Source organism: Rousettus aegyptiacus, unplaced genomic scaffold, assembly GCF_014176215.1.
Source record: "Rousettus aegyptiacus isolate mRouAeg1 unplaced genomic scaffold, mRouAeg1.p scaffold_m13_p_11, whole genome shotgun sequence".
In the NCBI taxonomy this organism is placed as follows: domain Eukaryota; kingdom Metazoa; phylum Chordata; class Mammalia; order Chiroptera; family Pteropodidae; genus Rousettus; species Rousettus aegyptiacus.
Window position 1 is genome coordinate 37,276,133 of NW_023416286.1, and position 12,547 is coordinate 37,288,679.

At 33.3% G+C, this 12,547-nt stretch overlaps 1 protein-coding gene across 1 annotated transcript in view; it reads right to left on the reverse strand.

Annotated features, from left to right (window-relative positions):
* Nucleotides 1-435: 435 nt before the first annotated feature.
* PPP2CB (protein phosphatase 2 catalytic subunit beta) overlaps nt 436-12,547 on the reverse strand; it is a 32,732-nt gene continuing 20,620 nt past the window's right edge. Inside the window, exons 4-7 of the mRNA XM_016136149.2 lie at nt 7,570-7,659; nt 7,304-7,465; nt 5,502-5,620; nt 436-1,093 (exon numbers count right to left, since the gene is read on the reverse strand). Of these exons, the coding sequence (XP_015991635.1) occupies nt 1,021-1,093; nt 5,502-5,620; nt 7,304-7,465; nt 7,570-7,659 (444 nt within the window). The 3' untranslated portion in view covers nt 436-1,020. The remainder of the gene's footprint in view (nt 1,094-5,501; nt 5,621-7,303; nt 7,466-7,569; nt 7,660-12,547) is intronic.

The following is a 12,547-nucleotide window of genomic DNA, read 5'->3' on the forward strand; positions in this document are numbered from 1 at the left end:
ACTGATTCCGTATTTTCTTATCTACTATTTGGAATTTATGTTGTACATATATTTGAATACTACTATTCCTATTAAACTCAGAGATTAATTTATTCTCATTTCTAGATCAAAAGGTAAAGAAAAAATAACATCTATTTGTGTTTTTAAAAGATTCTTCCCAGCTATATAATATTCTAGTTTTAGTATATAATTCATAGGTAACAACATGAATACATTAATACTAATTACCTAATAAAATGATGTTTAGAAAAAAGAATGGCTTTTATAATGGTCTAAAAGCTAACAGGTACTATTTGAATCATTTTCTTATGAAAATAAGCCCTATACAAAGAACATTAATTTAAATAACCTCAACACAATTGTTTATTACAAGTCAAGAGATTTTATATCATGTCAAAACAGTAAAACTTTCAAGTATACCACAATAAATCTACATTTTTGTTTAAAATGGAAAGTTTATTTGCTCAGTACACCAAACAGAATGCAAGCATTGTCATGACAAATATACAGAAATATGCAGATCAACATAAACAGTAATTTAGTTTAAATGTTATGACAACATACTCCCAAGAAGAATCTTTTCTTCAGTTATACATTTCAATAAAATAAAAGGTAATGGACTAAGTGAAAACGAGCTTGTGAATTTTTAAAAATAAAACTCCATTAATCCATGCCAGTTAAACACTATAACTAAAATTTCCAAATAAGTGCAAAAGGAGATGAAGGAGTTAGTTACCTTTTTTGCTTGAATAGTCCAGAGGAAAATGGTTACTACAAACACAGCAGGCAAACTGTTAAGACTGACTGATCTAGAACATAGTGTTGTACAGTCTCAAATTGTGCTAAATGCTTGTCATTAGTATGGCACATTTTGGTCCATGATACAGTTTAATGCCAAGATAGATCTCATTTTGTTACAGAAACACACAGATTACTGTTGCTTTTTGTTTTGTTTCTAAATATATATTTAAAAAGCCAGGTATACTTCCACATACAAAGGCAGGTTTTCCTTGAAGGAATTTACAGGAAGTAGTCTGGGGTGCGCCGGGTAACATGAGGCTCTCCACGACGAGGTGCTGGGTCAAACTGAAGGCTATATATAGCAAAAACAAAACAAAAACAAAACCCAAATAGTTAAAGGATTTGAATTTGCAAGCAAGCAAATCAATGTTGATTGGAATGACTCTGGACAAGTCATTGCAGGTATTCTCCATGAAATTACCTCGCAGAGCTATGGTTAAAATAAGCAGATAAAATGTCTGATTCAGTGCCTGGCATAAAGGTTTACAGTATTATCAGTTAAATGGAGGTGATGAGAGTAGACATGCTTGTTTTAGTATAGATTTTACAGGGAAAGTGTTCAGTTTTTCACTACTAAGAATGATGTTAGCTATGGGTTTTTTATAGATGCTCTTTATCAGGATGAAGACACTCCCCCTTTGACTAGTTTGTTGAGTATTTTTATCATAAAAGGTTGATGAATTGTTACAGCACTTTTTCTTGCTTTACTGAGATGATCCTGTTGTTTGTGTCCTTTATTTATTAATATGGTTTTCTACACTGACTTTCATATTTTGAACCAACTTTGCATTCCTGGGATAAATCCCACTTGACCACAGTATATCATCCTTTTTATACGTAGCTGAATTTGGTTTGCTAATATTTTGTTGCAGATGTTTGCAACTACATAAAGAGTATTGGTCTGTAGTATACAGGCCTCAAAGAATGAACTGGTAAGTAATCTCTCCTCTTCTGTCTTTTGCAGGTGTTTGTGAAAGGACTGGTATCAACTCCTTTTTAAACATTTGATTAATTCACCAGAGAAGCCAACTGGGCCTGGACTTTTCTTTGTGGGTAAGTTTTAAAATTATGAATTCAATTTCTTTACTTACTACAAGTCCTCAGATATTCTATTTCTAATTGAGTCAGTTGTGGTAGTTTTTGTCTTTTTAAAAATTTTTCCATTTCATTCAAGTTACCTAATAACTATATGTTGCCATATAGTTATTCACTATATCCCCTCATAATTCTTTTTATTTCAGTAAGGTCTGTAGTTATTTTGGTAACATGTCTTCACTCTTTTTTCTTGGCCAGTCTAGTTCAGGCTTTTCAACTTTTGGATGTTGATTTTCTTCATTGTTTTTCTACTATTTCATTTTATTTCCACACAATACTTTCCTTCCACGTGCTTGCACCGGGTTTAGTTTGCTTTTCTTTTTTCTAGTAAGTATAAAGTTATCAAGATTTTTCTTGATTTTTAATATAGGAATTTACAGCTATAAATTTTCTTGTAAACACTGCTTTCACTGTATCTCCTGTTTTGGTACACTGTGTTTTTACTTTCATTCACCTCTAAGTATTTTCTTATTTCCTTTGTGATTTCTTCTTTGATCCACAGGTTATTGAAGAATGTTAACTTCCAGATATTTATAAATTTTCCAGTTTTCCTCCTGTTGATTTCTAATTTTACTACATTGTGTTTACAGAACATATACTTTGCAAATCCAATCTTCTTAAATGTATTGAGATTTGGTTTATTGCCCAGCATATAGTCAATCTTGGAGAATGTTCCACATGTATTTGAGAAGACTCTCTATTCTGCTGTTGTTGGGTACAGTGTTCTGTAGATGTTAGATATAGTTAATAGTGTTCCTCAAGTCTTCTATTTCTTTGCCAATCTTCTGTATAGTTCTATTATTGAGAGTGGCATAATAAAGTCTTCAACTATTATTGTTGAACTGTCTATGCCTCCCTTCAATTCTGTTTGTTTTACTCCGTATATTTTAGGGATCTGTTAAGTGCATATATTCATAATTGATATATCATCCTAATGGTGTGGCTCATTTATCATTATGAAATGTTCTTTATGCCTAGTAGCAATTTTTGTTTTGAAATCCATTCTGATATTAGTGCATCCAGTCTAGTCAGTACTCTTGTGGTTTGCTGCTTGTATGGGCTATCTTTTTTCACCATTTTACTTCTAACCTATTTGTATTTTTGAACCTAAATTATGTTTCCTGTAGATATCATAAAACTATACATTAAAAAAAATGCAATCTGATAATATCTGCCTTTTGACTTTATTGCTTAAACCACTCACATTTAATATTATGGATATAACTGAATTTAAACCTGCCATTTAAAAAAATATTTGTCCTGCTTTAACTGCTTTCTTTTGTTAAAGGGATATTGTCCAGTGCACCATTTAAACTCCTTTAATAACTTTACAATTATTTTATTATTGGTTGCTCTAGGGCTTACAATACACAACATGAAATTCTTCTTGATTTATACTAACTTACTTCTAGTGCATTATAGAAATTTACTCCAATATAAGTTTAACTCCTTTCCATTCTCCATCCTTCTTTTGCTACTGATATTATACACATATCCACGTTAAAAACCTAAAATTATAATCATCGTAATTACTTTACATAACCTCATGACCTTAAAAAAGCTGAAAGGAGACCAAGTATATATTTATAGATTTTACTATATTAACCTTTTTATTTTCTTCATATTCTTCCTTAGGATTCAAGTTATCATTTGGTGTCATTTCCTTACTTCATTTCCCACCCACCTCCTCTGTTTTGTTACTGTCGAATATACTACATCTCTATGTATTACATTTCCAGTAAGTTCAACTATACTACTAATATATACATATTGTGTTATGCAACTGGTTTTTAAATCAGTTAAGAAGATGCAGTTGCACTCTTAGAATTACCACTGTGTGCTCACACGTGCGAGCTCAGCTGATGTACTTTCTTATGTTATTTGCTTACAGCCCAAAGTAGTCAGTCTCTATTATTTCTTCTATGGAAGGTCTGTTAGCATTGAATTTTCTCAATTTTTTAGTCTGAGGTCATTGTTCTTTCGCATTCATTTTCAAGTTTTGCTGGATGTAAGATTCTTGGTTGAGTTTTCTGTTTTCAGCACTTTGAATGAATATTCTGTTGCACTGCCTTTCTGATGTCAGCTTATTTTATTCAAGTTCCCTTTTGTAAGTCAGTTTTCTCTTACTGCTTTGAAGGTTTCTTCTTTTAGACTTTCAGCATCTTGACCATGATGTATGTGTCTGGATATGGACAGCTTTGAAAGCTTTGAATTTATGTAAGTTAAGAGCTTATGGAGCTTCCTGGGTGTGCAAATTAATACTTACCATAAAATTTGAGACGTTTTCAGCCATGATTTCTTCAAATACTTTGTCTCCTTCTCACTCTCCTTTCCTTCTGGAACTCCCATTACACTTGTATCGGTATACTTAAAGCTGTCCAATATTTCTTAAGGCTTTGCTCATTTTTCTTCATTGTCTTTATCTGTTAAAATTCTCCTTGCTCTGATCTTTTGCTTGTTGTTACTAGTATCACAGAAGCTATGTGAACCCTCTTAATTGGTCTCTACCCTGATACCCACTGTTTTCAACAAAATACTTAGGCTTGGAATTCTCCACCCTCTGTTCTAAGTAAGATCAGTCCCCTCAGGCAGAGCTGAAAAGCTTTTGTTCTGCCTCTCACCCTGAGTTGAACTTCTATGCCACAGTTCTGGCGCTGTGGGTTGGTTTAGTGAACCAGCTATTTTTCCCTATTAATTAATTTATTTTTTCTTGCTGAGCTAGTGTGAGCGAGGTCCTGCAATTTGTTTTCTTTTTGAGATAAAATTGACATATATTATTTTCAGGTGTACAACATGATTTGATAAATGTATACACTGTGAAACAACCAGCACATTATTTCTAATTAATATCCATCACCATAGTTATAAATTTTTCTCTTATGATGAGAACTTTTAAGATCTATCCTCTCAGCAACTTTCAAATATACAATACAGTATTATTAACTATAGTCGTCATATTGAACATTACACATCCCCATAATTTATTTTATAACTAGAAATTTGTAATTTTGACTACTTTTACCCACTCGTTAGTGACACCCCATTCTATGAGCAGACACTGGGGTAAGAACAATGCGAACCCAGCATTCTCTGCTGACATGCAGGCAAGGAGTAGAGAGCTTCCACCCTAGGAGCTAGTTAAGGGAAGAGAATCTCAGCCTGCTTAAGATATGCTAGCACCTGACCCCCCGGGGGTGATACCATAGCCCTAGATTGGGAGCAGGGAAAAAAGAAAAGCCCTACCTTCTTGTCCACACCCACCCAGTGTACAGTGCCTGGAGTAGTTTCCATACAAGGGATCTAGGACTAGAGGGAGTACATTGTGGATCAAATTCCACAGTCTGGCTGTTATTATTAAGATTTAATAGATTTTCTAGAATACGAACCTTCCTATTTGCTGTATATATACTTAGCACAATTTCAAAAACTTGAAATATTTGTTTAAAATAATTTTCTCCAGTTATTTTTGTTGGGGAGAGGGTTTGCCACATTCCTCATTCTGTTATTCCAGAAGCAGAAATGCTCTACCTCTCATTTTAATAATCTACATTTTAAATTTTCCTTCTAAAGGTCATCACACACAATTTAAGTTTAAAGTTACTTACAAGGAATATTTTAAAGTGTCATCTAATTCCATGATAGCAGCCTGGTTCCCACAACGATAACAGTAATTGGGTGCACTGAAAATGGTCACCACATTCCGATCATGACACCAATTGTATCCCTGCAGCATTAAAAAAAATCAGTACTTCAGTATAAAATTGTAATCTTAACACAGAGAAGTTTAGAAAACTAAACCTAAAAATTATAAGTATATTTTGGGGAAATTCAGTCTTCTAAGTTATCTTATACAGTATCTATCTTTAACATCGTACACCTGCACTGAATATTCAACTGCAGGGCACATTTTATTACATTAAGCTCAATAACTGCTTTGTTTCAGCTTAATCAATGCTTGAGACCGTGAGTAGGATGTGTACTCAAATTTCTCCCACCATGATGATAGATTTCTCAGTTTTTCCCTTGTAAATTGTGTCAATTTTTACTTTATATATTTTAAATCTATTATTAGGTAAGTATAAATTTAGAATTATTGCCTCCCAGAGAACTGGGCCAGTTTTCGTCAGTAATGACCTTTTTATATTTAAAATTATACTTTTTCTCTTAGAGCCTATTTTGATTCATATTATTAGCTGTATTTAGGTTAATTATCTAATTGGTCATCATTTTCCTTCCCTCTACTTCTATTCTGTAATGTCATTATGTTTAAGATACATTTCCCCCCAAAATAGCTGAATTTTGATTGTTTTATTTTAGAGTATCTGTCTTTTAAGAAAGTAAACATTTTCATCCATTTAATGTTTCTTATGATTACTGATATATCTTTACTGTAAGAATTTACGTTTATTTATTATGTTCTCACCCCTCCTCTTGCCTCTACTAGGTTTGTGAAGTTTTCCCTAACATTTTGAAGCCACTCTAAACTAGTTTAGAAGGATTTTATTCTATTTATATTCCTTTAGTATTTACAAAATAGTTGCATCACAGTGGAGAAATCTAGCAGGCACTACCTTAACTAACTGATCCACGTTAAAGCCACCAACAGCAGAATAAATAAATTTTATGATCTCTGATACGATGCACGGAAAAGAACACATCATCATTATGTGGTATGCCTGCCAAAAATGCATATCCTGAAACTATTATCATAAGGAAACATCAAACCATTAAAAAAGGACGTTTCTACAAAATAAAATTGCTTATACACTTAAAAAATGTCAATATTATGCAAAACAAAGAAAATCTGAGGAATTATTTCCATAATAAAGGAGAATGAATACAGCATGATCCTGGATTAGATAATATACACTCAATTAAATTTTGCCATAAAGGGCATTAGTGAGATAAACAAAATCTGAATAAAGTGTTTAGATAATAGTACCACATCAATGCACATTTCCTGACTGTGATAACGACACTGTGGTTGCATAAAAGTTCTTATAGCTATAAAATACACATGAAATTTGGGAGTAAAGGAACATATCTACAATGGACATTTAAACGGTTCAAAAGAAAGTAACGTGTGGGGGAAGGGGAGCAGGAAGGGAGAGAATGACAAAGCAAATACTGAAATACTTATACTTGAGGAATCTGACAGTGGGCTACATGGGAGTTTTTTTGGTACTATTTTTGCAACTTTTCTCTAAGTCTAAATTAACTTCAAAAGTGAGTTATAATTTTGCTTTAGCCAACTAGTACTTTCCCTATTTGCTAAAACCAGCCAAGTTTTCCTTTCACTTAGGTAACGGTGAGGAATGTTTCTGAAATTCTAAGTCATGAAGGCTTTATTACAGACATATGTATTTATTTGAAATAAAGATCATCATTCTGTAGGAAAAGGACCTACCTCCATTACAAGTTGGTGAGCACGAGAAACCAGTGTGAGACCATTGGCGTGGTTAAATGTTTCAGAAATGTCTTGTCCAAATGTGTAGCCAGCACCGCGTGGTGAAATACCCCACCCGCCACGATCATCTGGATCTGACCATAACAGATCACACATTGGGCCCTGGCCAAGAAAATCAGGTACATGTTATATATTATTAGCAATCATATTTTACTAATTTAGCTTTACAATGTTGTAATTTTCCTTTTAATTAAAATTGCGTTTACCTCATGTGGAACTTCCTGCAAACGATCCAGGGCTCTTATATGATCCAGTGTATCTATGGACGGAGAGAGGCCACCATGGAGGCAAAATATCTGTTTACAAATTTAAAAAGAAAATGAATTCATTAATTGCCAAATGTTAATAGAAAGTAAATAATTACAAATGCCAATCCTAATAGCTTTTCAAAATAGTTTAAAAACACTGTGTAGAATTTATAAAATACAATGAAAAGGAAAACAAAAATCACATCAGAGAGCTTATATAATGTTTCGATGTATTTTTTTGTGTTTTCTAATTCCACGTATATTTTATAGTGTTTACTTTTTCTCTGGTGACTGAGATCTCTATCCTTGTGACTTATCGTTATTTTATTGGTGGTGGGTGATACATAAATTTTTTTTCTCCTACTGATTTCCTGTTATTGGTTCCAGTAGTTTTTGCTTGCTTGGATTTTTCTGATTATATAATCATGTTTGCAAAAAAATATTTGTTTTTTCTTCTCAATGTTCACAACTTTTAATTCTTTTTATTGCTCAGTGCACTGGCTAGAACTTCCAAAACAAAACTGAAAAATACGTTAGTGGGTTTTTTTGTTTTGTTTTGTTTTGATTTTTTGGTAAAACACCTATTTCCACACTCATCATCTAGGGATTGTAAGAAAGAATAATACAAGTTATAGAGGGCACTTTTCTGATGTTGATGAGGTTTCTGATGTTTTGCTGATAAGTAGAGTCAGAGATTCTTTACTCAATTAATGTTATTTTAGTTCACCCCTTAATAATGAAATTTTAAATGAGTGATACAGGACTTTTTTCAAACGTTCTGGTTTGATTTCTTCTGTGCTGGTCACGTCTAGTTTGTTATCAGGTTTATTCTAGCTGTCCAGAGTCTAAGCTCCAGAACACAGAAATGTATGTTCCTTAAAGGTTTGCTAGAATGTCTATAAAATTATCTAGACCTGGCTACTTTTCTTATTTCTATTAAGTCTAGTAGTCTATTTACGTTGATCCAACTTCAAAAACAATTTTTAATAATATTTTACTATGATAAATTTCACCCGTCTTTTCAAGTTTATTAGAAACTTGTACCTGTTACCGTAGTATATAAGTGCCTCCATATTTATAGCAATGTTATATCACATTCCTAGTTTTTTATGTGACCTGATTTCCCTTTTTTCCTAGATCAGTTTTGACTATTATAAAATTTTTAGTAGACTTTTCAAAATTTACTTTTGGCTACATTGATCAAATCTGTATTTTTTTATCCTTGTTTTTATCTTTAACGATTCCTTTATTGTTTCATTCTTTAGCGAAATGTTTATATAACATTATCTCCTTTCTATTTTTCTACAAAACAAAATGTAAGAATATGCACTTCCTTATATTTCATCCCTTGTTTACATCTAAATGTTCTGGTCTACAAAGTACTTCCACTGTCTTTAAGAAATGATTTGTATTCTCATCTTTTGAGTGTTAGAAGTTGTAATGGTTGCCAAGCAAGCAGATCCTTCTTTTACCCTTTTCTATTTAATTTCTAGTCTGAGTTTTCTCCTACTACTTACTATCACTTAATACAATATAAAAATAGACGAATGGATAAAAAGAAAAATAGAAGGGAATAAAGTGGGGGGGAAAAGGAAGGAAAGGAAGGAAGGAGGGAAAGAATGGAAAGGACTGGGGGGCGGAACGGGAGGGTAGAGAGAGGGAGGGGAAAGAAGGGAAAGGAGGAAGGAAGGAATGAATAGGAAAGAATGAGTATGTGGAAAGATGATCTGGTTTGTTTATTGGGTACCTAATATATCAAAGGCGATATACTTTTTGTATGCTAGGTAAGCTGTCCCAATGTTCCAATATAATACTTATTTAATTTTTATCTACTTGACTTCTGAGGTATAGAAAATCTATCCATAACAACATTTTATAAATAACAGCCTGTCACTAATGGTGTGTGGTACTGGTTATTTTGTTCTTTAAAGGTACCATGACAGGAAATATCAATGGCCCGTTGAAGGTGAGAGGTTGAGGGCAAGTATATACAATTTAACTTGAACATATTCAGTAAATAAAGGGCTCTTCTAATGAATCCATTTAAAAAACAAGATTCACCATCAAGGCAGAAAGACTGTCCTTCTAAAATAATTTTGTCCATTAATTGTTATGTTAATAAATATTGATTTTTTTAAAATTAAAAAACTCTAATTAAAAAATTAACACCCTTTAATTAATTGTTTTCTTCCATTTTAGTATGCCTAGGAAAAATATTATCCTTGTAAATTAATTACTGCAGTCCAAAATCATGGCTCATAAACGTGGACTATCAGGATCACACAGGAAAGGTCATAACAAAATTCCCACCAGGAATCCAAGAGCACATCTTATTACACCCTTGACAAATCTGGATTTTTTTTTTTTTTTATGGTGACACTGGTTAACAAAATCCAGTAAGTTACAAGTGTACAATTCAACAGTAAGTCATATATACTTTGCACTGTGTGCTCACTGCCCATAGATTGCTGTCACCACATATTTGACCCCTTTTATCCCATTTAACCTTCCCCTACCCCCTCCCCTCTGGTAACCACTAGCCTATTGTCCATGTCCATGAATCTGTCTGTTTGTTTGTTGTTTTTAGGTTCATATCATGCATATAAGTGATATCATGTGGTTTTAACCTTTTTCTTTCTGCCTTATTTCGCTTAGCATGATTATCTCAAGGTTCATCCATGTCACAAATGGCATATTTCATCCCTTCTACAGCTGAGTAACTTTCCATTGTATATATGTATCACAGCTTCTTTATCCAATCATCGGTTGCTTCCCATGTCCTGGCCACTGTGAATAATGCTGCTATGAACATCAGTGTGCAAATATTTTTTCAGATATGAATTTTCAAGTCTTTGGGGTAAATACCCAGTAGAGGGATTGCTGGATGATAAAGTAGATCAATTCTTAGTTTTTTGAGGAACCTCAATACTGTTTTCCATAGTGGCTGTACCAATTTAGAGTCTCACCAGCAGTGTATGAAGGTTCCTTTTTCTCCATATCCTCTCCAACAATTGTTATGGTCCTGTTGATAACAGATATTCTAACAGGTGTAAGACAGTATCTCATTTTGGTTTGGATTTGCATTTCCCTAGTGATGCTGAGCATTCTTTCATATGTTTGTTGGCCATTTGTATGTCTTCTTGGGAGAAGTATCTCCTCAGGTCCTCTGCCCATTTTTTGATTGATCGTTTCTTTGTTGTTATTGAATCATATAAGTTCTTTGTATATTTTGGCTATCAGGCTCTTATCAGAGGCATTGCTTGCAAACATATTTTCCCATGCAGACGGGTGTCTCTTTACCTTGTTGATGGCTTCTTCTGCTGTGCGGTTTTTAGTTTGACATAGTCTTCTCATTCATTTCTTTTTGCTTTTACTTCCCTTGCATTTGAGGTCTAAATTATAAAAAAGTCCATAAGTTTAGTTCTTATGTTTTCTCCCGTGCAACTTATCGTTTCCAATCTTGTATTCAGGTCCTTAATCCATTTTGAGTTAATTTTGGTATGTGGTGAAAGTTTCCATTTTTTTGCAGGTGGCTTTCCAGTTTTCCCAGCACCATTTACTGAATAGGCTTTCCTTTCTCCACTGTATGTTTTTGGCTCCTCTACCGAAAATTATTTGCCCATATAAACATAGGTTTACTTCTAAACTCTCAATTCTGTTCCATTGGTCTGTGTGTCTGTTTTTCTGCCAATACCATGCTGTTTATTGTCGCTTTGTAGTATAATCTGAAGTTAAGCCTTGTTCTTTTTTCTCAGGGTGGCTTTGGTGATTCAGGGTGATTTGTGCTTCCATACAATTCTGTTGATCTTTGCTCTCTTTAAAAAATACCAATGGGATTCTGATGAGGATTGCATTAAATCTGAACCTTGTGCTTCCATTTCTTTTTGTTTGATTTCTTTTAATAAGGTCCTGTAGTTTTCAATATACAGGTCCTTCACATTTTGTTAAGATTTATTTTTAGGTATCTTATTCTTTTTGTTGCAATTGTAAAAGGAATTATTTTTTCCACTTCTTTTTCTGACAATTCATTATTAAAGGAACACTTTGGATTTTTGAACATTGATTTTTATGTAGAAATTTTACTGTATTTTTAATGGGGTATTTAGCTCCCCTACTATAATGCTTTGGTCTCTTTTTCCCTTTAGTTCTGATAGTAACTGTTTTATGCATTTCAGGGCTCCCTGAATGGGAGCACAGATGTTAATTAAAAAGTGTTATGTCTTCTTGGTATATGATTCTCTTTATCATTATGAAGTGTCTCTCAGTGTCTTTACCTTTTTTATTTTGAAGTCTATTTCATCCGGTATTAGTACCGCTACTCCCACTTTTCTCTGAATGTCATTTGCCTAACATATCATTTTCCACCCTTCCACTTTGAATTTGTATTTGTCTTTAAAACTGAGATGTGTCTCCTGGAGGCAACGTAGGATATGGTTTTGTTTTGTTTTCTGATCCCATCTGCAGCACTGTACCTTTTCTTGGTGAGTTCAGTCCATTTACATTAAGGGTAATTACTGAAACATGAGGTTTTCCTATAGCCATTTTATCTTCTGCTTGCTGGTAGCTTGGTGTTTCCACTGCTTCCTTTCCTTGTGTTTCTGTTTTTTTCATTTTGGTTGGGTTTCGTAGATTTTCCCTCTAGTCCTCTCTGTTATGTACTTCAGTTCTGAATCTTTGGTGTGTGGTTACCATTACGAATATGAAAAGGATAGTTTTATATATATATATATATATATATATATATATATATATATATATATATATATATTAGTCCATTTTCTTCTGCGTGTGCCTTATCTCCACTCCCCTTTGCGAATTTGGATCTCTGAATCCTCTCCTTTTCTGTTGTCTCGATTTGTCCCTATGTATGCTGAATGTTCATCACTATCTTGCAATAGCAAATTTCTTCTTATTGTTAGCTTTTAAACCCTGTTGT